The 26,031-nt window shown below is 50.6% G+C and overlaps 1 protein-coding gene across 2 annotated transcripts in view; it reads left to right on the top strand.

The window, feature by feature from the left end:
* Positions 1 to 24,578, top strand: part of PCSK7 (proprotein convertase subtilisin/kexin type 7) — a 30,520-nt gene extending 5,942 nt beyond the window's left edge. For both annotated transcript variants that reach the window (XM_083588521.1, XM_083588520.1), the window contains exons 4-16: positions 1,544 to 1,709; positions 5,171 to 5,261; positions 7,097 to 7,151; positions 7,472 to 7,610; positions 10,482 to 10,582; positions 13,749 to 13,916; positions 15,134 to 15,241; positions 16,178 to 16,280; positions 18,952 to 19,108; positions 20,125 to 20,219; positions 21,170 to 21,263; positions 22,225 to 22,342; positions 23,284 to 24,578. In XM_083588521.1, coding sequence (XP_083444647.1) covers positions 1,544 to 1,709; positions 5,171 to 5,261; positions 7,097 to 7,151; positions 7,472 to 7,610; positions 10,482 to 10,582; positions 13,749 to 13,916; positions 15,134 to 15,241; positions 16,178 to 16,280; positions 18,952 to 19,108; positions 20,125 to 20,219; positions 21,170 to 21,263; positions 22,225 to 22,342; positions 23,284 to 23,640 — 1,752 coding nt within the window. In that variant the 3' untranslated portion in view covers positions 23,641 to 24,578. The remainder of the gene's footprint in view (positions 1 to 1,543; positions 1,710 to 5,170; positions 5,262 to 7,096; positions 7,152 to 7,471; positions 7,611 to 10,481; positions 10,583 to 13,748; positions 13,917 to 15,133; positions 15,242 to 16,177; positions 16,281 to 18,951; positions 19,109 to 20,124; positions 20,220 to 21,169; positions 21,264 to 22,224; positions 22,343 to 23,283) is intronic.
* The last annotated feature ends 1,453 nt before the right edge of the window (positions 24,579 to 26,031 follow it).

The following is a 26,031-nucleotide window of genomic DNA, read 5'->3' as shown; positions in this document are numbered from 1 at the left end:
TTGACATGACCAGGGCTTTTATCCAGCCAGACCTCACCAGAACTGAGTTCCAGCACCGCTTGGGTAGCTCCATTGCTAGTACAGTGGTACCTCTGGATACGAATGGGATCCATTCCGGAGCCCCGTTCGCATCCAGAAGCGAACACAACTTGCGTCTGCTCGTGTGCGAGTTGCGATTCGCCACTTCCGCGCATGCACGTGATGTCATTTTGATTGTCTGCACATGCGCGAGCGGCGAAACCCGGAAGTAATGCATTCCGTTACTTCCGGGTCGCCGCGGAGCGCAACCTGAAAGCGCTCAACCTGAAGCACATTTAACCCAAGGTATGACTGGACATGGGTGACGCGGTTGGCGCTGTGGGTTAAACCACAGAGCCTAGGACTTGCCGATCAGAAGGTTGGCGGTTCGAATCCCCGCGATGGGGTGAGCTCCCGTTGCTCGGTCCCTGCTCCTGCCAACCTAGCAGTTCGAAAGCATGTCGAAGTGCAAGTAGATAAATAGGTACCGCTCCGGCGGGAAGGTAAACGGCGTTTCCGTGTGCTGCTCTGGTTTGCCAGAAGCAGCTTAGTCATGCTGGCCACGTGACCCGGAAGCTGTATGCCGGCTCCCTCGGCCAATAAAGCGAGATGAGCACTGCAACCCCAGAGTCGGCCACGACCCGACCCAATGGTCAGGGGTCCCTTTACCTTTACCTATGATTGTATAAAAGAACAAGGGAGGCATTCATGATGTGTTCCGGCACCTCTTTTTCTAGAAAAATAGCACTGGTCACAACCCACATTTCCTGCCCTGTCCTGTTCAGCTTCCTCTTTGAAATGGAAGGGGGCAGGGGTTGTGACTGACTCAAAGCACCCAATGGCTGATGGCGGTTTCCTGGGCGTGCCACAGATTACCCAAATGCTTGTTCCCGTCTTATCCTGAGCCCAGAAGCAGCACCTGCTGCCTTAGATCAGGGTATTGGGGTGAGGTGAAACCTGATTACTTAATATTCTACAGCCTTTTAAATGTCTGTTATTTTTGTTTTAATTTATTTATTTGTGGTTTTATCTTGTATTTTATTCTGTGAACCAGCCTGAGATCTTGTGATGAGGGACAATGCATAAATTTAATAAATTAAATAAATAAACATGATTTCCCCCTCAGGATTTTTTAAAAATATATATATACATTTTTATTAATTTTTTAACATATCAGTTCCAACACTCATACAGCATAACTTCTCATCTTATACAATATTTTGGACTTCCGTCAACTCCTCTGATGATTTTCCGTCCCCCCCTCAGGAAATTATGCGGTTCAGCCGTTTTTTATTTAATTAAAAGATTAGCCCTTCTGGGAACAAGAGCCTACAAGGATTAAAAGCGAGTGCAATTATTGTAGGCAACAAAATCACAATAAAGCAGGAAAGAAGGGGCAGGGGGGAGTTCGGGGGGGGGAGGGCAACTGATGTTTGTTGAGTCCTGAGTGCTTTGTTCCCCAGCTGCAGTTACCCTCATACTCCCAGGAAAAGGGACCCTCAACTTTGGGTCTCGTCTCTTTCAGAGCCCTGAAGGCAGCTATGACTTGAACTCCAACGACCCAGACCCCATGCCCCACCCAGACGAGGAAAACGGCAACCATCATGGGACCCGTTGTGCTGGGGAGATCGCAGCCGTCTCCAACAACAGCTTCTGTGCTGTGGGCGTTGCCTATGGCAGCCGGATCGCAGGTACTGACACCCAATGGCAGGGGAGAGCTGCGGTGGCTCAGTGCCAGAGCATTGCCCAGTTGGAATCTGCAGGGAGAGAATCTCTTGCCTGACATTCTAGAGAGCCTCTGCCGGCCAGTGTGGAACGCACTGAGCTAGATGGGCTGGCAATCTGACTTGGAAGAAGAGTCAGCTTCCGGTGTTCCTCTGTTTGGGTTGGACTCTGCCCAGTTGCTGCAAGGAAAGTGGGTGGCGTTCAGCTGGCTTGCGTTTCTGCAGGCGAAACAGTGTCCCAAAGGCTGCTGTGGCAGAGCGTGAGCTGTGAGCCAGGAGGTCCCCATTTCCCCTCATGGTTACCTCTGCCGTGAACTCACGAGGTGACCTTAGGCAAGCCGTTGTTCCCTTAACACTCACAGACCCCTGCATGTTTACACATACACACATATGGGCATAATAATGACATTACTACAGGGCATACAGGGCTGTATGGAGTGTTAGGGGAGGGATAGTTCTTCTGGTGGGGGACATGTTGCTCCTTTTGGGGTAGTTTGTCTGGTCCCTACCCTGCATTCAGCTCTCACCTGTAGCTCAGCATGCAACGGCCGCCTCACCCCTGGAACCCATTTGTAGGGTTGCCATATGTCCTCTTTTCCCAGGACATGCCCTCTTTTCAGGTCTGGTTGCCATTTGTCCTTTTCCCCACCCCAGACATATCCTCTTTTTCAGGGTGGATTTTTAAAAGCTGGCAAACTGTACGGAGGTTTTTCTGTTTGGTTCTTGTGTTTACAGTAACCCAGGAAAAATTTTTTAGTGCAATAGACTCAAATCTAAGGGACCCAGCTAAGCTGGTTGCAGCAGAGAATTGCAACAGAGCATTATCTTAAACTAGCTATGTACAACCTTAGTTGTTTAACGGAATCCGTTCTGGAAATCTGTTCAGCTTCTGAAAACGTTTGACAACCAAGGTGCGGCTTCTGATTGGCTGCAGGAGCTTCCTGCACACAATTGGAAGCCGCCTAAATCATGTTGGACATTCGGTTTCCAAAGAACGTTCGCAAACCAGAACACTCACTTCCAGGTTTGCGGCATTCAGGGGGCAAAACATTTGACTCCCAAGGAGTTTGGGAGCCAAGCTACGACTGTACTGTATAAATCCTTTCTCTTGTGGCTGAACTAAAAGAACACTGGCTCAGCTACAAGATCTTGGAGGAGGAGCCTGGGAGGGCAAGAGTTAACACCCCCTGCCCTTCAGGAGTGTCCATATGTCTATGTTCAACAGTTCAATAAATTGTTCTGTGCACACTTATGTTCACAAAGATGTGACCATGAGTCCAAATACTTTCATGTGGCGAGTGAGGGAGCAATATGTATTTTGTTGTTGAAAGTTGAGAACATTCCTACTTTCAATATATCCCAGCTGCTATAGCCAACATACTTTTAAATAGGGGTATTTAAAACGAGAGTCATCAAAGCAATCCATAGTTAAAAGCAGGAGTTGGCAAATGTGTCCTCTTTTTTTTTTTTGCTCTTCAAAATATGGCAACCCTAACCTTTTGGCTTCAGCACAGTATTTGCCACATCTGGGGGTGGGGGCTGTGGAAAGCGAGGGAGGGTGTCAACAAGCCTGGAAGTCATAGGCTGCCATTCTCCGCTATGGACAGTAGGTGGTGTCTCCTCCCTATCCCAAGATAATCTTGTGGGGAGAACAGGACCCCCCTCTTGTTCAGAGCATAGGTTGCTTTGCTTCACAGGCTTTCGAGGGTGTGTGGTGCATGCGTTCCTCTTCAGTGCAAACTGGAACTGCACAAATGCTGATTTCCAGGTGCTCTCAGAGCAGACTGGCAAACGCAATGTGAGAGGGGAGCCTTGCTGAGCCTTGGGGGCTTGTCTGTGGCCCCCCTCCAAGATGATCTGGTGAGGCAGTAACTGCTGTGCTCGCAGCTCCCCGAACGGCAGAGAACGAAGGATGTTTGTTCTGCCGCTGAACCGGGCAGGCAGCTCTCATCTGGAGCGATGTTTGCTCACTGCCGGTCTAGACTTCCCCTGCAAATTGGCTCAATTAGCAGCTCTCTGGTTCATTGGGAACGTGGTTCCGGATCAAGTGCGTCAGTTTGCTGTCCCCGGCTCTCCCTGCGGGAGGTTTGTGGCTTGAAAAAAACCAAATGTAGCTGCAGACGTTCACGGTTTGACAGTATGAAATTGGTGCATTACACGGGGTGTCTGATGGCTGAAAAGATCCCTTGGCGTTTTGCAAGTGTTTTAGATGGAATTAGAGCTGGGTGGCAGCTAAACACATCCCACCTTGATGGTGGAAACAGGAATTCCAGGGGGGTGGAGGTAAGCAGGGCAGCTCTTCTTGCTGCTCCTCTGACCTCCTGACCCATCCCTTCCCTTTTTTCTTGTAACAGACACACACACAGTCTGGGATCAGCTCAGCAGGTGAGAATAAGTTCTCCCAACTTCCTTTTGCTGTTTAGCAGGTGTGGCTTCCACCAGCTCCACTTTCACTCCGAAGATACATCATTGCTAAGCACTGCTTAAGTAGCCCAGGGGTGGGGAACCTTCAACCTGTGGGCCAAATGCAGCCCAGCATCCCCCTCTCTCTGGGCCTCCGGACTGTGCAGGCCATGCACCTTCCTCAAGCCACACCCCTCACTGGCTCCTTTACTGGCCCTCCTCTAGTGATGTTACCTGGCTGGAGCATCCCTTGCAACTGCAGGGACACCTCTTGCTTGCCTGCCTGAGAGTAATAATAATAATAATTTTATTATTTGTACCCTGCCCATCTGACTGGGTTTCTCCAGCCACTCTGGGCAGCTTCCAGTATATACAGAAACATAATAAAACATCAAACATTAAAAACTTCTTGATACAGGGCTGCCTTCAGATGTCTTCTAAAAGTTGCATAATTGTATAGTTACTTATCTCCTTGGGATCTGATGGGAGGGAGCTCCACAGGGTGGGGTGCCACTACTGAGAAGGCCCTGTAGCTTCACTTCTCGCACTGAGGGAACCACCAGAAGGCCCTCGGAGCTGGACCTCACTGTCCAGGCTGAACAATGGGGGTGGAGACGCTCCTTCAGGTATACAGGGCTGAGGCTGTTAGGGCTTTAAAGGTTGGCATTATTCCTTTGAACTGTGCTCTGAAACGTACTGGGAGCCAATGTAGGTCTTTTGGGACCCTTGTTACATGATGTTGGGGGCTGCTGCCAGTCACCAGTCTAGCTGCCCCATTCTGCATTAGTTGTAGTTTCCAAGTCACCTTCAAAGGACAGTGTGTTACTTTTATTCCCATTTTACAGCTGGAGGGGCTGAGAGGGAGAAAGCCACTTTCCTGCAGCAGCCAGTGTCCTGGGCCGAAGCAAGACTTGAACACAGGCCTCCTTGCTCTTGGATAGCACTGGAAGCCTCTGTTCATGTGTGCATCTGAACTGCTTGCCAGGTCTCTCCTGCCCCTGCCTTACCTGTCTTTGTCTGTGCAGGGATCCGAGTGCTGGACGGGCCTCTCACCGACAGCATGGAGGCTGTGGCTTTCAACAAGCACTATCAAATCAACGACATCTACAGCTGCAGGTCAGTGCTGGAAGAACAGCAAATAAATAATAAGCTTGGGGGGGGGAGGGCTTTGACCACAGGGATGTGAACCGAGTCCCCTTTGTGGGCAAAGTCCGTGCCACGGGCTCTGGTCTCAGTTGCAGAAGGGCTGGTTTGCTAGATGCTTGATGGCGTCCCCGGAAATTGCACCACCCAGGGCACCAGCAGGCACTTCCTTTTTCCTACAGTCTCCCCTGCTGGCTGGAGCTGTTGGGTCAGTTGTGATGGAAAGAACGGGGAATCCTGTTCACTCACTGCAGAGCCTGTGTGACCCCATGGAAATGGAAAAGGGGGTTCTGTTGCCCTGGCCTGCCACTTCCAGGAACGCCTGGTATCCCAGGTTGTTGTTGTTGTTGTTTAGTTTTAAACATCTTTATTGAAAGTTCAAAAAGTACAAAATCATATGTGTACTAAATATTGTGAGACGTAAAAAAAAGAGAGAACAAGAAAAAGAGAAACAGAACCCGTGTAGAAGGGAAAATAAGGGGGGAGGGGGAAACCCCCCCCCAAACTGTATACTTTACAAGGTTGTTATTGTACTTTACCAGATCTTAACCTATTACAGTACAGTGGTACCTCGGGTTACAGATGCTTCAGGTTACAGACTCCGCTAACCCAGAAATAGTACCTCGGGTTAAGAACTTTGCTTCAGGATGAGAACAGAAATTGTGCAGCAGCAGGAAGCCCCATTAGCTAAAGTAGTACCTCAGGTTAAGAACAGTTACAGGTTAAGAACGGACCTCCGGAATGAATTAAGTTCTTAACCCGAGGTACCACTGTATTTGTAAGAATGGATTTCAAATGTCATTTAATTTGTCCATGGCAAGTCTGCATTTATATGCAAGTTGTTCATATGTTGCGACGTCTTCAATCCAGTCGTAGAAGGGAGCCACATTTTTATTTTTCCAGTTCATCAGTATCAGTCTTTTTGCTGTATGGTAAGGGCACGGAGAGTCCACTCGTATTGTCCTGTTGTAAGGTTCCATGTGCTGGCTATATAATGCAAGAGAATATTTTGCTCTGTAAATGTAAGGTTGTTCCATACAGTTCTGTTGATAGTTACAGGTAGGTAGCCGTGTTGGTCTGCCGTAGTCAAAACAAAATAAAAAAACTCCTTCCAGTAGCAGCTTAGAGACCAACTAAGTTTGTTATTGGTATGTGCTTTCATGTGCATGCAGACTTCTTCAGATACACATCTGTATCTGAAGAAGTGTGCATGCACACGAAAGCTCATACCAGTAACAAACTTACCGTAGATTCCGGCGTATTAGGCGACTGGGCGTATAAGACAACCTCCCAAATTTGCAGCTGCCAATTTGGGGGGTTGACTTATACGCCCATTCTTATACGCGGCAGCTTCGCTGGGCAGTGGCAGTGGGCGGCGGCCTCTGCGCTGGGAGGAAGCTGCCCAGCGAAGCCTGCTTAGCATTGCTGGGCAGCTTCGCCAGGCAGCTATATCCCGGCACGGAGCCCACTGTCCACTGCCACTGCCCAGCAAACCCATACCCGGCGTATAAGACGACCCCCGACTTTTTAGAGGATTTTCCGGGGTTAAAAACTCGTCTTATACACCGGAATCTACGGTAGTTGGTCTCTAAGGTGCTACTGGAAGGATTTTTTTTATTTCGTTCTGTTGATAGTTTCAGTTAGCATCTACCAAAAACCTTTTGCTATAGGATAATGGAAAAACATACATTTTAGAGAAGCATTATCCCTATAGCATCTCCAACAATTAGATCTACTTTAGATACCCCAGGTTATTGTGACCCTCAGATTTGTCCCTAAGTTCTGTTTCCCGGCATTTCCCTTCGCAGCTGGGGCCCCGATGACGACGGCAAAACCGTGGATGGTCCTCACCAGCTTGGGAAGGTACGGAGTTCGAGTTCTGCCGTCTCCTTTCCTGCCGGCCCGAGAGACCTGGAGAACACTGGGCCTCCTCACAGGGTGGCTGTGGCGGAGGGAAGCAGCACTGCTGTGTGCGATTGGCTGTGAGCCACCGGACCGCATGCACAGGTTTTGAGGGAGCTGAAAGGTCTAGGATCCCTGTCCTGTGGGCTTTCCCTGTCACAGACTCATTGTCCTTGCTGGAAGTTCTTCAGCAAGGGGACTGGGGGGATGCCTTGCACTGTGAGGGGGGTGAGGCAAGGTCGCCCCTGCTCACTCAGCTAACCCACCCCTTTACCTTTCAGGCCGCTTTGCAGCATGGGGTGATGGCCGGCCGCCAGGGCTTTGGCAGTATCTTTGTGGTGGCCAGTGGGAACGGAGGGCAGCACAATGACAACTGCAACTATGATGGCTACGCCAACTCCATCTACACCGTCACCATCGGTAATAGGGCAGGCAGGAGCCTGTTTTTTACAGTCATACCTCGGGATGAATACACTTCAGGTTAAGTGTTTTCGGGTTGCGCTCTGCGGTGACCAGGAAGTAACAGAACACGTTACTTCGGGGTTTCTCCGCTCGCGCATGCGCAGGTGTTCAAAATGACGTCATGCGCATCCGCGGAAGCGGCGAAACGCAACCCGCACATGTGCAGTCGCGTGTTATGTTCACTTCAGGATGCGAACGGGGCTCCGGAATGGATCCCATTCGTATCCAGGGTACCACTGTATTAATATTTTTACTGAAAGAATTTCAATTATAATGAAATAAAGTGATGCAAAGGGGGGGAATCGAGGGAAGTGCGGGTATGTGTATAAGAAAGAATATATACAGTCGTACCTCCGTTTACTTAACCCTCTGGTTACGTAAACTTCGGGAAGCACGTGCAGCAAACCTGGAAGTATTTAACTGGGTTTCGCTGTGCGTACATGTGGTCCTCAGGTTGCGGAAACCTCAGGATCCGACCGGACCTCCGGAACGGATCCCGTCCGCAACCAGAGGTACCACTGTATATCCAGAACCCCTAAACCCTAGAGATTCATAAATACCAGCATTTGATTAGTTGGGGAATGGATTAAAACGTAAACCGCTATTCATGTATGCTATTACAGTGGCAAGAATGTGATTTGTCCCAAAATGGAAAGAAGCAGCAAAGGAAGAATGGATACAAAAACTTTTGGAATATGCAGAAATGGCGAAACTTACCGGAATAACAAGAATCGAGATAACAATTTTTTTATTACAAAAGAATGGAAATGGTTTATTGAATATTTACAGAAAAATTGTAAACAAATAAAAACATTGGCAGGATTATTGTAATAACCTGCAGTTTCATAAGAGTATATATTTAAAGAAGATGAATAAATGAGCAAATTAAGTTAATTTGGATATGCAGAAGATAATAAAAATAAATTTAAGGAACCGCAGAAAGAGAGGGAAGGAAGTCAAGTTTTGAAATGTCAAAATGATTGTAAATTAGCGAAATGTATAAACCTGAGAAGTATAAATATTTTTTTTTTAAAAAAACCCATAAACGGCAGGGCTGTGCCAGACAGGGAATTCCCCGGCTGCCTTATACAAACCAGCCTAGCTGGCTGGCTGAGGGAAGACCGAACTTGTTAAGTCATCAAGAAGACAACAGACCTTCTTGCCCCAGGTGTGACCAGAGACTGGGGAGTAGGAAGGTTCCCATGGTAACGGCTCTGGAGGAAGTTAAGGTGCTTCTGGGAAGAAGAAAGGGGAAGAAAGACTGAGATCCATCTTGGAAAGGGAGAAGGAAGGAGGACTGTCTGCCATGCTTTGGGCCACGCTGTAAGATCTGGACCCCCTCCATGCAGACTGAAGGTGTAAATATGTGGGAGAGAAACCCATATTTCTTGAAGCAGGACAGTCTCTGCTGTGCCTTCTACTCTCCAAAGGGACACAGACTCCATGTAAGGATGATAGTCGGCTGCCATGTGGAATGGTAAACTCCAACAGTACCTTGGAAGATAATTGACAAGGAGTGGATCTTGGTAAAGCCAACCTTAGCTTTTTATCATGGAATATCGCAGGATGGCAAAAAAAGGCAGCTGATCCATCCTTTGCTAAATTTATCCAAGGCTACGACATAGTATTTTTACAGGAGACATGGCTCACAGGGGACCTAGAAGTTAACGGCTTTTCCTCAATGTCCCTCACAGGATCTCCAAGCACTAAAGGGGGGAGAGTCAAGGGTGGCCTAGGCATTTTAATATCTACAAGGTTGAGGGCGTCCTTAGTAAAGTTAGAGACACTGAAACATCTGGCTATGGCTGTACTAGTGAAAAGCAGATTCTTCACCCTGCTATTGATTAATGTATATCTTCCCCCCCAAAGAGGCAAGCAGCTGATTAAAAACACCTGGCATGGGCTGGAAACATACACAGACCCGGGGTGTGTGCCAGTGGCCCCATGCATTCCTGCCACGGCGTGGCAGAAAGAGGTGTAGGCACTGGGCTTTTGTAACAATATATACCCCCCCAAAAAAGAAGAGCAATGTACTATACTCCCATTCTTACATAAATTTGATATAGTGTTATTATCCTAAAACATATAGATGGTAATAGCCTACTTCATTCTGCATAAACTCAATCCAAATATTGTCATATGTATCTAAACAAAGTCGACATCTGTATGCAGGCCATTCATATGATGCAAGTGTTGACAATGGACTGTTGTCAATGGACCGACAATATGACAACATGGGCAGGCGGGAACTTTGTACAGAAGGTTTGTGTCTGTGAGAAAGAAAGACAGACAGACAGATGCATTGGGCTCCAAGCTCTTTCTGAAATCCAGGTTCTCTCAAGCAGCCCTTCGGAGCTTGCATATGTTTTCCTAATGCAGGAACTTGAGTTGGGCACAGCTGGGGTCCCAAGGAAAAGCATTTCTCTGCAGCCACCACTGAGATTTTCTCCCCTCTTCCCTCCCCTTGCCCATTAGCCCTGGGCTTCCTGCTTCAGTCACCAGGCTGTGCGGGATGAATAAGCTTACACTTGTGTGTTTTGGGAAGCTGTCCACGAGGCAGAAGCCAAATCAAAGCATCCAGGGGGCACAGCAGGGGGAGAGGTTATTTTTCATGACTTTGTTTCATGTGTCCCACTGCAAATGCCCAGATCTTGTCCCTGCTCCCCCAGAGCTGTCCTGCTAGTGGCTTGGCTCTGTTTATCCCACTGAAACCATTTTCAGATATTACTAAATAGTAAATTGTGTGTATGTGTATGTGTATGTGTATGTGTATGTGTGTGTCTATGCCACTTTCTTCAACCCTTTTTCTTGCCTCTTCTTTCCCTCCAGGTGCAGTGGATGAGATGGGGTACATGCCCTTTTACGCTGAGGAGTGTGCCTCCATGCTGGCTGTGACTTTCAGCGGGGGGGACAAGATGATGAGGAGCATTGTAAGTCTGGCAGGTTCCAAATGCTGCCGTTGCGCAGCATTGGGCAACCCAATGGGTTTTAAAGTGCCTTGTCGTGCCCCCCAGAGCCTGCCATGGGGGCCTCACCCATGACAGCAAAGGTCTTTCCTGCAGGCACTGATAGGGAAATCCAGCCAGATGGGCAGGGTATAAATAATAATAATAATAATAATAATAATAATAAGGCTGCATGCAAGGAGCCCGGTATGCTCTGCTCTGCAGGGCTTTTGCAAACTCCAGAGTTAGCTCTTCTTCCCGTCGCCACAAGGGGCTTTTAGCATGATGTTCTACTGTGTCCTTAATGGGAAGAATTTAACCCAGTTTCTTGGCTCCTGTTGATGCTTCCTGGCTAAGCTAGTGCATGTTTGAAAACGTGCATCTTGTGTCCAAGTGCAAATAACAGCTGTCAGCAGCCGACAGAATGGTTCCACGCTCAACCTAAAAGTCAGCGGCGGGAGGGGAGGGGAGGACTGTGCTTGGCAAGGCAGAAGGAGGCAGCCAGACCTTTCCACCAGCACAGTTAGAACAGGGCTGTGATCTTTTTAAACAGCAAGAATCTGTAAACACTGCCTTGCTCGATCACGGAGCAAGAGTCCACTTAGGCCAGCTTCCCGTTGCTCAGATGGCTGGCCAGGTGCCTCTAGGACCTTTTAGCCAAGGCCTGACAGGAGCAGCCTCCCCCTGCCCCCCAAAACCCCGCCCCTCACTCTTCTTAGGCCTACCTTTCATTTATTTGCAATAGAACTAAGAACCAAAACAGCCTGTTGCACAAGGAGAGCTGAGAGAGATTGCCCAGCTTCCTTTAAATGCAAGCAAACAGGCTGCTAGTTAAATCAAGGAAGCAGTGGGGGCACTGGAGCCAATTAACCTCTTCCCCCTCCCCAAATACAGATGCCCTGATCTTAATCACTCCCTGAGACATAGAGATACCATACAAGTACCTACATGCTGTGTTTGAATTGTTGTAACCTGCCCTGGGAATTTAGTGTGAAAGGCAGATGGCGAGGGTGATAATTAATACATGCCCCCATGCAACTGACTGGGGCTCTCAATATAGCAGGTTGTGGCGGGTGGTGGGGTTTGACCATCCCATCTTGGTTTTGGCTTTTAGTTATCAGTAGCTTTTTAGAAGCGTGTGGGGTGCTTTTAATGCATTTTGGTTTTCCCCTTGGTTTTAATATATCTATGTGGGGCTTTTTGTTTGTGTGTGTGTAAGTCTCTTTGGGTTGCCTTGGGCAAGATTAAAACAAAATTCAATAATATTAATAATAATAATAATAATACAATTGTACCTTGGTTTTCAAACAGCTTAGTTCTCACACGTTTTGACTCCCCAACACCGCAAACCTGGAAGTGACTGTTCCGCTTTGTGAACTATTTTTGGAAGCTGAACGTCCGATGGGGCTTCCGATTGGCTGCGGGAGCTTCCTGCAGCCAATCAGAAGCTGTGCTGTGGTTTCTGAACATTTTGGAAGTCGAACGGACTTCTGGAAAGGATTCCGTTCGACTTCCGAGATACGACTGTAATAATAATAATAATAATAATAATAATAATAATAATAATAATAAATGCCCCCAATCCAAATCTCCCTCCCCTTGCAGCTTGCTACTAATCCTTTAAAAACAGTGCCACAAGTGTAGGACATTTTGTTCTCCCAAGTGTCTGGTCTGGTTTTGCGCTATGGATTCCTTCACTGGCCCCCCTTAAGGTGCATCATTCCGTTTTCCTTTGTATTTCCTTTTATGTCTGCTTAAATGGCCTCCTCCCTTCTGTGGCATTGTCTTTGCAAGCAAGGATATCTCCCTCCCCTGCTTCTATTGACTTCCCAAGGAGCTCAAGGCTCTCCTGGGCTGGTTGGAGTGGAAGCAGCCGGGTGGCTCCCTTGTCCCCAAACCCAAATGGATGATGCTGGAAGTGGTGGAAAAATGGACCCAGCCCCCTTTGAGCCACAGCAGCAGGTGGGGTGGGAAAAGGAGGAAGGAACAAAGGCAGAAATCCAGTAACTGTCAATCCCTTGTGCTAGTTTACTGCCTTTGCCTCCACTGTCCTCCATCTCCCCCTCTTTCAACAAGGGGGATTCTCCATCTGGTTTATTGCACAGTCCAGCAGAGCTGCCACATAGTGTTCAAGTCTCCGCAGTGGGAAACCCCAATATGTCTCCCCACCCCACCCGCCCAGAGTTGCATGTTCAAATTAGGCACTAGGTATTACAAAGGGGTGGACTGAACCACTAAGGTGGAAGGAAGGCACGTGAAATACTATCCTTGCAGCTTCAGAGCCAGACCAGGGGCTCCAAGTCACCCAAAGCAGACAGGCACAAGGTGCATTTGTTCCACAGGCTGCCAGAAACAAGGATTTATTCTGTCTGTATTCTGCACCCATCCCACCTTGCAGAAACCCAACCTCAGAGAGGAAGGAGATAAGTTTGTAGTGCAATGATGGTGGGGGGAGACAGGGTCAGACCAGTTGCCCAGGTCTTCATTATTTGCAGCCCCCCCCCTATGCTTAGAGTATTATTACTCTTACTATGTAATTCCATTTTGAGAAGCAATGCCAAGATCATATTCACACCAGCTGAACCTTTGACATGCTTAACTCCCCCAGAACTCTTCTTAGGCAGCTGTGTGAGTGTGTGAGAGAGAGACACGCTTTGCTAGTCCATCCCAAGGAAAAGGGGTCCAGAGCTGTTTTGAGCTGGTTTCCTTCCAGAGTGACCTTCCCTCCCACCTGCTTGGAGCCCCATCCTCCCTGAAAAAAAGTGCCCACTAAGCTCAATGTCAGAGCAGCCTGCCTGGTGCCAGGAAGAGAAAATAAATAAAGGCTTTATGGAGCACACAAGGCAGCCCTGGTGACTGGGCTTACTCATGTTTATAGCGGCAGAAGGATGATCTTTCAAGGGTTGAAGCGAAAGGTGCAAGATGGGTGTTGCGTGACGTATCCAGGCAGGTGTTTGCTGGATCCTACTATGGAAATTGGGTTGAGTTGCAGCCACCTTCCCTGAACTGGTGCCCTCCAGTTGTTTGGGGCTGGACCTCCCAGAAGCCCCAGCCAATGCATGACGCCTCTAGGTTAGCCAGCCCTCCCTCTGGCCCCAGAAACATTCCATTCGAACCAGCAACCTCCAGCTTCCTGCTCTTCTCTTTCCAGGCAACCACAGACTGGGATTTGCAGAGGGGCACCGGGTGCACGGAGGGGCACACCGGCACCTCTGCTGCAGCCCCCCTGGCTGCTGGCATGATCGCCCTGATGCTGCAGGTGCGCCCCTGTCTCACCTGGCGGGACATCCAGCACATCATCGTCTTCACAGCCACCAAGGTGAGACCAGGGTGCCTTTGCAGCACCCCCTCCCCCAATCTCTCTTCCTCTGTGGGCAGGCTTCACAGTGCCAGCCGTGCCCAGATGGAGAGGGGGGGCAGCCGGCAGGAGATTGGTTCCTGCCTAACAGAGCCCAAGCCCAGGTGCAGGATGGAAACGCAAGGAAGGAAGCAGACTGAGCTGAAAGAGACGATGCAGTCCATGGCAAAATCCTGGCACCTCCTTTCCACAGGGCATTGCTAAACTGTGGAACTCCCTCCCACAGGAGGAACCAATGGCCAGCAACCTAAAAAGATGGTTTGAGATATTCAAGGAGAAGAGAGAGCTATTGGTTGCTACTAGCCACAATGGCTGTGCTTTGTTTCCACAGTCGTGGGCAGCAATGCCACATGCTGAAAACCACAGCAGGGAAAGGACTCTTGTGCTCGGATCCTGCTTGTGGTTTTCCCTCTGGTTGGCCAACATGAGAACAGGTTGCTGGACTAGATGAGCCTTCGGCCTGGTCCTGCAAGCTATTCTTAATGTTCTCTGCTCTCCATCGATCCTTTGATTATGAATTGAGCCACCAGGGTTAGGTCTTGGGGGTGGGATTCAGAACCCCAAAGGAGTATGGCGGTGTGGGCCTCTGCATGGTCCCAAACAGGTACCTCCGCCTCTCACAATTTCATGCCTGAATCAGTGGGGTGGAGAGCAACCCTGAACCCACAACCCCCTGCCCGCCACAGTAATCTCTGCAAGCCGCCCTCCTCATCCCCTTTATTTTTCGGGGGTCTAGGTGGCTGGTCTTGAGAACTCTGCATGAATGTTTCAGTGAGTTTGGATATGATGCTTAACTGAATCAGTGCTGGTGCTGAGCCAACCACTCCCATCCCAGAGACCTGGAAAAGGAGGAGTGGGGTGTGGCTCTGCTCTCCCCTCCTCCCACAGCCCCCTGCCAATTCAAAGGCGTATCAATGAAGCAGGACGCTTGGGCAGGGGGACTGCCAGCCGGACCGTTTCAGATCCGGAACTGCATTTTTCCCTGCTCCTTTCAGCCCTGCTGATTCAGCGTTTCAGATCCAGCCTTGTTTCCTACTCTCTGCAGTGGCTCCCAGGCTACCTGGGTCACAGCAGCATCAAAGCCCCCTCCATCCTCTGAAGCCACGGTCTCTCCCGCCTTCCCTGTCCGAGGCCCAAGCTCTTGCCCCAGCTAATCAGCTCCCTGCCTCCCTTTGCAGTATGAAGACAACCGGGCCAGCTGGGATGTCAACCAGGCCGGCCTGAGCCACAGTCACCAGCACGGGTTTGGCTTGCTGAACGCTTGGAGGCTGGTCAACGCGGCCAAGGTAGTCGGCAGGAAGAGGACCAAGGACCAGGGCTGCTTGTCAGAATGTGGGGGGAAGGCAGCTGTCTGCCCCATGATTCTCATTTGGGTCCTGTTCCCCCCACCGTACTCCCAGAGAAAGGATTGATGCATCTAAGGGGCTGCCCTCCACCTGGGCATTGTAGTCTTCAGCCAGAAGCATGGGGCAGGGGCCAGAGAGTATTGGGATGGACTTGCTGCCACCCTACAAGACCCCCACACTGTAGGCTGAAAGGGCTGGGGCGATATCTGCCAGCTGACAGGCTTGCAAAGTTGTTTTTCCGCAATTAAGGCCTGGAGATGAACTGGTGGTATAAGAGCCATCTTCAGATATCTGAAGGGCTTTCACATGCAAGCTGCAGTATGCTTGTTTTCTGGTGGGACCAGAACCAGTGAATTCAGACTGCAAGAAATACTCATTTCGAACAAACCTTAGAATCATAGAATTGTAGGGTTGGAAGGGACACACCGAGGGTCATCCAGTACAACCCCCTGCAATGCAGGGATCTCAACTTGCGGTCCCCCATCCAATTTGAAACCAGACTGGACGCTGCTTAGCTTTGCAAACATGCCAGCGGTTTTATTGCTTTCTCACAGTAAGAGCTGTTCAGCGGCAGAACGGACTCCCTCTGAAGTCGGTGGACTCTCCATTGGAGAGATTGGATGGTCACCCATCAGGGATGCTTTTGTTGAGATTGCAAGGGGGTTGGACTAGATTTCCCTTGGTGTCCCTTCCAACTCTGCAATTCTATGATTCTGTGTGAAATGACTTTGGGCTGAGTGCCCCCTGCTCCCTCCTTTTCTGGACAGTGGGGCACAGTGTCATGTAGAGGGCGCTGCATGCAGGGGCCGGCAGGAGAAAGCTCTGTGTGGTGCTCAGCGCTCCCCTTCTCCTCTCTTTCTTCTCCTCTACTGGCAGATCTGGGAGTCGGTCCCTTACCTGGCCTCCTACGTCAGTCCCATCTTGAAGGAGAGCAAAACCATCCCCATGGCGCCACAGCAGCTGGAGGTCACCTGGAACGGTTTGTGGAGCTTGGAGGGGAGAGGAGGGGCATGAACTAACAAATCTCAGCTGGTTTAACTGCCCTGACGTCCCCCGTGAACCCAGGGAGGAGCAGGCCTGTGAAAGCCTGTTGCCCTCCAAAGGGATTCCCTGTTCCCTTGCAAAACTACAGATCCCGCAACTCCTTGGGAGTGGGAGAGCCATGCTAGATTTAAAAAAACAAGTCTCAACCTGTGGAACTCTCTGGGGCAGGAACCACTTGGAAGCTCTTCTTCCTTTGTAATGAGGGAGCTTTGAGAGGAGAACCTCCCCTTGGTTTGGGACCCCTGTCAATTAGCAGGATGGAGAGAGATGCTCCTTGCAATTTCCATCATTCCGACCAACGATGGTCAGTTCGAGTTTGGTGGGGAGAGTGCGGAATCGGGGAGCGTCTGTGCGAACTCTCACGCTGCGGCCAGGAGGGGGGAGGGAGCTGGAACTGCTGTGCTGCCCCCTCCTCTTTACCCCAACCAACGCCAGGCCGCCTCAGCAGGATGTGTGTGCATGGATGCTTGCCCAAGCTAGAGGCTCCCTCTGCCCATTTTAGGCAATGCGGCAGCTCCTGTCTTGGCCAGCTTCCGTCAACACAAACAAGACAGACACACACACACGCACGTCGTGAGACCTCTCTTCCCCAGCTACTGATGCCTCCCAGAGGTGGTTTCATCCCACCCCTCTGTTTTCCTTGAGAAGCCTCAAGGCCTCCTAATTCATGTCCTTCCTTCGTGCAACTGGGGAGATTTCTTGCAGGGCGTGCGGCTCACGTTGTCCACCGGTGAGAGACCTAGCAGTGCCTCTCCAGCACCACAGGCAGGCAGGACTTGAGCAGGGAGATTCTGACCCTCCCACCATGACCATGGGGCTGCTGAAAGCTTTTAGATCAGGTTGCCGTGTCAGGGTGCAGAGGGCCTGCCCTGCCCGAGAAACATGAAGTGCAATAATAATAATAATAATAATAATAATAATAATAATAATAATAATAATAATAATGTTATTTATACCCCACCCTCCCCGGCCAAAGCCGGGCTCAGGGCGGCTAACACCAGTAAGATTACAATAAACACATAATAGGGGAGGGGGAAAAAATTAAAAGTACAGTACAGGTTAAAATTACAATTTTAAATGCAGCCTCATTTTAATAATAGCCCATACAGCGGTACCTCAGGTTACAGACGCTTCAGGTTACAGACTGCGCTAACCCAGAAATATTACCTCAGGTTAAGAACTTTGCTTCAGGATGAGAACAGAAATCGTGCTCCGGCGGCGCGGCAACAGCGGGAGGCCCCATTAGCTAAAGTGGTGCTTCAGGTTAAGAACGGACCTCTGGAATGAATTAAGTACATAACCAGAGGTACCACTGTAATAGCCCATAGATCAAAACCATAAGGGGAGGGAAACATAAGGGTCAGACTGAGTCCAAACCTAAGGCCAGGCGGAACAGCTCTGTCTTGCAGGCCCTGCGGAAAGATGTCAGGTCCCACGGGGCCCTTGTCTCTTGTGACAGAGCGTTCCACGAAGTCGGGGCCAGTACCGAAAACTTATTAGGATGGGGAGGCGTGGGGGGGCTGTCTTGGGTCCTCCCCCCCCACTACCCCATCAATACTAAAAGAAAACCCTTCCTCTAGTCAACATGCCCTGGGGAGCTCTAGGAAGATGCAACATGATCCTAAGGTTGAGGGTGGGGGGAGAGATCTCCCCTGTGGGCTTCAGCTTGTTCCCAGCCTTCCCCAGAGCCTTGGAGTCCTTGGAAGGGAGTCCAGGGCTGCTCCGCGCCTGTTTCCCGTAAAAGGAATTCTCTCCGGCGAAATGTGAAACAACAAACAGAAGGGTAGGAAATGCCAGAAAGCCGCTGAACCCCAGAGAGGAATGCAAGAGTCAGTCTCTGAGGGTGGAGGGAACTGCAGCCTTGAAAGGGAGATCGCGGGGTCTTGCTTGTGGGCTTCCCTTTGCAGCAGCATTTCCCCAAACTTGGGCCTACAGGTGTTTTTGTTTTTTTTTTGGACTACAGTTCCCATCACCCCTGAACGCTGGTCCTGCTAGCTAGGGATGATGGGAGTTGTAGTCCAACAAAACAGCTGGAGACCTAAGTTTGGAAAACACTGCTTTGGGGCAACAGGCTGGCTACCGTGAGAACAGGATGCTAAGCTAGGTGGGCCCCCTTGGGCCTGATCCAGCATCCAGGCTCCTCTTTGGTAGCTTCCTGTGAGGAAGGTACTTTTTTGATGGAGGAGCTTAGGAAGAGCCTGCCATGGCGGTGGCCAAAACTTGGAGGAGCTTTTAAGGCAGGAAGCTAGCAGGAGCAGATCCGAGCCTGGTCAGCTCCTCTGCTCCTTGCCTCCCACCTGCTGCTCCCAGGGTGGCACCCTGGTCCCGAGCCCCACGTGCGCTAGTAACGCCGCGAGTGGTTGGCATGCGCACAGATGCCACAAGTCGTGCTCACCAGAGGTCAAGCGAGATGTTTGCTGCAACCGATTAGGCCCAGCTGTGGTTTGTGGACCATGGGCATTGTCCCACTTGCATCCATGCCAGGATGATGCCCGCCCACCCACCCGCTCTGCCCATGCCCAGCCTCCCCAAGGCCTTGCAGGAGGAGGAGCGCTTAGGGTTCCAGGGCAAGCAACCATTGTGCAGTTGCTTCTCTCCCCTCTCAGTCACAGAAGCTGACCTGGAGCTCTCAGGGATGAGGACCCTGGAGCACGTGGCTGTGACCGTCACCATCACCCACCCCCGGCGTGGCAACCTGGACATCCGCCTCCTCTGTCCCAGCGGCATGAAATCTTGGATCGGGACGCCGCGCAGCATGGACTCGTGAGTAGGGCTGCCCCTGGAAGGAAGCGGGTGGGGGAGTCGCCAAGTGCAACACCAGCCCACCAGATAAACCTCTTTCCATTTAATAATAATAAATAATAAAATTTTATCATCATCATCAATCTTTATTATGGTCCAGAGACCCAACAAATCATTACAAAGCAATACACATTTCATACAGTCTACCTCCAGGTTAAACAAGCATTTTGTTCAGAATATAGGGATCATTTGTTCTTGCAACCACCAATAAAAACTTTGCCACTGCTAATGTTCTAGCATTTGTCCAGTCTTCCAATAGGAACCTGACATCAGCTGGCAAGCCACGCACTACTAAAGGGCGCGGTTGGTTTGACCAAGAGTGCCGCACAAAGAAGGAAGACTTGAGGAACGCTTATTTGGCCTATAGAAACGCTGGACTAAATTACGTACCTCCATCTTATTTCAAAATCAAAAAAGAGTATAAAGCCCTTTTGGCCTCAAAAAAAAAAAGGCAGTCCGAACAAAATTCCTGGTCCCTGCTATTGAATGCCTCACTAAACAATGAAACAATAAAATTTTATTTATATCCCATCCTCCCCAGCCGAAGCCGGGTTTCAGAGCGGCTAACAGCAATAAAAGTTACACAGTATTCTAAAATCAATTCATTTTAAAATCAATTCAAAATCAGATTAATGGCAACCATTGGGCTAGAGTTCTGTGAGGATTATCAAAGCAGGGGGTCAGACTGTGCTTTGGCCAAAGGCCTGGTAGAACAGCTCTGTCTTGCAGGCCCTGCGGAAAGATGTCAAGTCCCTTTTGCAAGGGCTGTGAGCTGCTCTGGTCGCCTCGACTCAGGCAGGATATTGTAGGATTCAGAAAAAGACAACCCACATATATTTATATAAATATAAAAAAATATAAAGAAACGAATAAACTCAGTCCCCTCAGAGCGCAGTGAGGCCTGACTGCGTCTCTGTCCTCTAATTCCAAGCTCTGCGGACGCTGCACAGATTCCATGTCCTCCGTCTCTCCTGTAGGGATCCCAGTGGCTTTGCGGACTGGACCTTCTCCACCGTGCGCTGCTGGGGTGAGGAAGCGCAGGGCACCTACCGCCTCTTGATCCGGGATGTTGGTGAGTCCTGCGGCTTCACTCCCTCTTTCCCCAGAGGGAGGACTCTTGCCCCTCCTTTCCCCCCATGCGGCTCTTGCTGTGAAATCTCCTCAGAGCCTTGCATGGCTTCCTGCACATGTGCCACTCACCTGCTCCTTGCCAGCACTGTGACTGCCTAGAATCGAGACCCTTGCCTTTTCCAGAGGGATTCTGGAATCAGGGCAGCTGTTTACCAGCTCCATCTGGCACGCAGGCTGAGACCCTACCTGCCCGCAGACTGTCTCGCCAGAGTGGTGCATGCTCTAGTTATCTCCCGCTTGGACTACTGCAATACACTCTACCTGGGGCTACCTTTGAAGGTGACCTGGAAACTACAACTAATCCAGAATGGGGCAGCTAGACTGGTGACTGGGAGCGGCCGCTGAGACCATATAACACCAGTCCTGAAAGACCTACATTGGCTCCCAGTACATTTCTGAGCACAATTCAAAGTGTTGATGCTGACCGTTAAAGCCCTTGGCCCAGTATACCTGAAGGAGCGCCTCCACCCCTATCGTTCTGCCCGGACGCTGAGGTCCAGCGCCAAGGGCCTCCTGGTGGTTCCCTCACTGCAAGAAGCCAAGTTACAGGGAACCAGACAGAGGGCCTTCTCGGTGGTGGCACCCGCCCTGTGGAACGCCCTCCCACCAGATGTCAAGGAAATAAACAACTATCTGACTTTTAGAAGACATCTGAAGGCAACCCTGTTTAGGGAAGTTTTTAATGTATGACATTTTAATGTATTGTTAATCTTTGTGGGAAGCCACCCAGAGTGGCTGGGGAGACCCAGCCAGATGGGCGGGGTACAAATAATAAATTATTATTGTTGTTGTTGTTCTGGGAGGTGGCGAGCTCCCCTCTCGCCCCTTGTCTGTGTGTTCCCACAAGCCTCTCCCTCGCTAGTCTCTCCTGCCAATGCCTCTCCTTTGCAGGGGATGAGACCCTGGGGGCTGGTGTGCTGAAGCACTGGCAGCTGACTCTGTACGGATCCTCATGGGCCCTTGCCGAGATCAAGGAGCGACAGAGGTAAGGATGGTGAGATTTGGTGCAGAGGCACGAGCGTCAGAGAGGCTGGGAGGTGGCCAGGCCTGACAATTCGACTCCAAATTTCTATCTCAGCTAAGGCTGGGTGATAGCTGGTTTTCAACGTCACAATACAAATCACCAGCTAAACATCACAATATAACAATATTGTCACGATGTCTGAAATAAGGATGGAGCTATGTAGAGGCATTGGCTGGCTTCACGGTTTCCCCCGCATTGTGATTTTTGCATAGTCACAAACATCATGATTCATAATATATTGCCAGGTTACAAATTATGCAAACCGCTATCGTGATATGGACTTTAAACCGGTTTTGGGTGATGCATCAATATATCGCCCAGCCCTAGTCTCAGTCAGGAGCAAGAGGATGCCCAGTTAAAATGCTCTTGTAGCTCCCCTGTCCCCACTGGAAAGGATTCCCCCTGATCAATTTCATGTGTTCAGTGACTCCGCTACAAAACAAACTCAAGGCAGCTTACAAAGCAGATAAATACTTCTGTTCTAGGCCTGGCCTGGTTACCCTAATTGGGAGGGGGAAGTAATTTTTCTTAGGTCAGACTAGCAATGACCCAAAGGGTGTTTTTTGGCTTTAACATAATTATTTTTTCCCCCTTGTGATATGTGGCTTGGCTAGCTAGCATGAGCCACCTTGGATGATTTTGTCTAGTGGCTTTTGCACTACCTCCACGCTCGGAGGCCAATTGCTGGGAATCACAAGTGTGGCCGGGAGCGCTGCCGTTTCACTCAGATTGTGCTTAAGGACTTCTGGTTGGGCCCTGTCAGAACAGGATCCAGGAAAAAATGGCGGGGGGTGGGGGAAGGCTTTGGCCAGAGAGGGAAGACCACAGGAACATGCCTTAAAAATCTGGCTGAAGGGAAGAAAGGAAAAATTGCCCCCTCTTCCTGTTGGGTGTAATTCAGAAAAGGCTGTTTCTCCTGCAGGCTGGTTGAAGAGGCCATGAGTGGGCGATACCTGGACGGAGATTTTTCCTTGCCCTGCCCACCAGGCCTGCAGATCCCTGAGCAGGAGCCTTACACCATCACCACCAACACCCTCAAGGTAATGGACACCTGCCTGTCACAGGATCCTCAACAGGCAGTGGAGGGAGAAAGAATAATAGAATTGTTGAATTGGAAGCAGTCTCACAAGGGTCATCCAGTCCAACCCCTTGCAATGCAGGATTTTTTCACCCAATGTGGAGAATCAAACCCACAACCCTAGGATTCAGAGTCTCAAGCCCTACCTAGTGAGCTAATGAGGGGCAGGGGCTTGGGCGGTGATGTGGTGATAGTCAGCGTAACAGGGCCATTGTGGGTTTGGTCAGTGGAATAATGGGGTCCCTTTTGATTGGTTTAGAGCAGACAAGCCCTGGAACATGTGTGTTCAGTGAGGTTTATCGCAGCCTTGTGGGTAATCTTGGCTAATTGGTGGGGAAGGGTGGCTAGACTAGGGTGGTGGAAGTGGCAAATTTTGACATGCAGGGCCTCATCATGTCAGCTCCCCCTAGCCATGGACCTCAGGGAGAGCTCAGCTTAGTTAGGTTCCGCCGACAGGCTCAGAATAATTTCAGGCTGGCAAAGGGTGGTCTGCCAGAGGTTGACGTGTTGGACTTCAGCTGGCAAGACCACATTCACCCACTGCCTCCCTGGCCAGCCGTGAAGTTCACTGGGTGATACTGGGCCAGCCATAGACCGAGTCTCCAAGGCTACTGAATGCCAGGATTGTGGCCCAAGCCAAGCCAGACGTGACTTCCACTCCCTTCCTGGCAAAGCTTATTCTGCTGGCAGATTCTGTGCCACTTGGATGAAAAACCACCCAAGCACCCCCCCTCCCAATATTTTCCACTGCTCACAAGACCATAGGAACTTTGAACTCCTGTTTCAGCCAGGATGCCCTCCCCTCCCTGGTTTACCTCTTTCCGGCTCTGTTGTCTTTTGCGAAGGTTTATTTACTCTGTGCCAGTTCTGACCTCCCCTCTCTCTCACCTCCTGACCTCCCAGACCCTGATGCTGCTGGGCTGCTTTGCTGTCTTCTGGACCTTCTATTACATGCTGGAGGTGTTCCTGATGCGCCACAGCGTGACCTTTGACCTGGCCGTCTGCGGCAACGCCATGGCCTGCCCGTGGTCCTCGGAAGGCAGGACAGCCAAGAGCCTGGAGGATGGGCTAGAGATGGAGGAGACTGTCCCCCTGTATGGAGGGAAGGAGCTGGAGACGGAACAGCAGCCATCCTGCCTGGGGTTGGAGGAGGAGGCAAGAGTGGCTGGCGGAGCTGCGGGCACCCCAAGGCCATCGGCAGGGAGAGGCTTGCTGAACCTCCCGGAGCAAGAGCAGGCTACCTCACCCGGGGTTTACTGACTGCTGGCAGAGAGCCCTGGACACGCAAACTGAACCAGCGCTTGCCCTGGGTTTGGCACACAGGGAGGAAGTCCGACCAACGGAAGCATCTCTCTGCGGGTAGCCCTGCTTGCCCCTAACCCTGGCCCCTTCTTGCATTTGGGGGCCACCGCCTGTGCCATGGGATTGCCAGGGTGCCTGTGGCTGGCACAGAGGCTGAGCCTTGCCCGGGGGTGGGCAGCCTTATTCAGTGTCTGTGGTGAGGATGGAAGAATGCTCCTCCTATCCTGGGGCTGAGATCTGGGGGTGTGCCAAGGGGGTGGGGTGCAGAGGAAGCCTGCCCCTGCAGTGCCCCACACACTTTGCGGACAGGAGCCTGTGGGCTCTCACCAACTCGCTGCCTTATCCTGCTGCCAAGTGGCGCAGCAGACCCTGGGCTGGCCGGCGCCCCCGCCTCCCAGCCTTCTCACACTGTCCCAGTGCCCCCGCCTGCGTCGCCTGCCTTGCTGCTGACGAATGGCAAAGAGGGGCCTTCCTCCACCACTGGAACCCAAAAGGATATCATTCAGTGCACTTCCTTTCTGTACGTATATCCTGACACAGCCGGGATCAGGAGCAGAGCATGGGCAGCTTTCTATGGAGTTGAGGGCTGGGTGGAGGCACTGGCTTGGGACCACGTCAACAAAGAAAACAGTCTTCGGTGGCAGCTGCATGAGCCGTTCTCCTGCTGGGGCGGCGGCTTCTGCTTCTGCTGTGACCCCCATCCCATTGGGAAGAAATGACATGTATGTCTTCTGTAGGCAGAAGAAGTGAGGCCTTTGTGCCACTCCCAAAGTCATCCAGCTTTGCAGGGATGGGTGGGTAATTATTATTATTTTCTAAATCAGTTGGGCGTGTTTTTTTTAATTAACAGCAAAAAGCTTTTCTTTGCAGCTTTCCAATAAACCCATTAAAATATGCCTTCTCCTTTTCTGTTCTTTTATTTTCAAGCGGCACGTCGGAAATACACATACAAGCTTCACTTCTTATTAAAAATACAGGAAAAAGGGATATTAGCAATTTTTGAACTCTGGGTTTTAGAGCAAGAGAAGGGAATATAAATATACCTCGGGTTGAAGTAGCTTCAGGATGAATATTTTCGGGTTGTGCTCCACGGTGACCCGGAAGTAACGGAGCGCGTTACTTCCGGGTTTCGTCGCTCGCGCATGCGCAGATGGTCAAAATGACGTCACGCGCATGCGCGGAAGCAGCAAAGCACAACCCGCAGACATGCAGACGCGGGTTGCGTTCGCTTCAGGATGCGAACGGGGTTCCAGAACAGATCCCGTTCGCATCCAGAGGTACCACTGAACATTGTATAAGATTAATCCGTCAGGTTTTAGGGCAGGGGTTGCCAACTGCCTTCAGTACACTGGCAAATTTTGGATTTATGAGCGGGTGCCAGCGCCACTGGTCATGTCTCTCCCCTGCCTGCCAAGAGACCCAGCACCCACACTTGTGTTTCCAAGGGATCTTGAGAAAAGATCCAGTTGGCCTGAGCCTTGACAAAGCCCAGAGAGCTGAGAAGGGAAATGGGAAAGAGCAGCACTCTTCCCAACTTCCTGCTTCCGCTTGGTGTACTTTTCAAGGGAGGAAAATGGAGCCACTCTTCATGTTATGATAGCCGTGGGGGCACAGGGGCTCCGAGGCTTCATGGGTGCCGGGAGGAGACCTCAAGGTCTAGGGCAGTAAAATAACATCCCTAGTTTTCTCGGAAGCTGCTTAATTTGCATGACCCAGGTGGCTGGGCAGTGAGCTGGGGTAGCTGTCCCTGTGCATTTTGCAGGAGGGGAGTTTGGAGAGGCACCTCCAAGCAGAAAATGCAGGGAGGGAGTAACCCTGGCCAATTTGAAGATCCTTGCAGCTATTGAGAGAAACCAGCACAACAGACTCTCATGTTCAAGGCTAGGGTGTTTGAGCCTAGAGGTTTTTAAAGTGTGCATATTTTCCTTGTTGCTGTGGGACGCAAGTGGCGCTGTGGGTTAAACCACAGAGCCTAGGACTTGCCGAATCCCCGCGATAGGGTAAGCTCCCGTTGCTCGGTCCCTGCTCCTGCCAACCTAGCAGTTTGAAAGCACGTCAAAGTGCAAGTGGATAAATAGGTACTGCTCCGGTTGGAAGGTAAACGACGTTTCCGTGCGCTGCTCTGGTTCGCCAGAAGCGGCTTAGTCATGCTGGCCACATGACCCGGAAGCTGTACGCCGGCTCCCTCGGCCAATAAAGCAAGATGAGCGCCGCAACCCCAGAGTCGGTCACGACTGGACCTAATGGTCAGGGGTACCTTTACATTTACCTTTATTTTCCTTGTTGCTGTGTTTTCCCCTCTCAACACTGAAAGGGAACTTCCCAAGAGGACTGCCGCCCTTTGGCCAC

Source organism: Podarcis filfolensis, assembly GCF_964270895.1.
Source record: "Podarcis filfolensis genome assembly, chromosome: 15".
In the NCBI taxonomy this organism is placed as follows: Eukaryota; Metazoa; Chordata; class Lepidosauria; order Squamata; family Lacertidae; genus Podarcis; species Podarcis filfolensis.
Note: the sequence above shows the minus strand (reverse complement) of the source record. Positions and strands in the feature narration are given on the sequence as shown.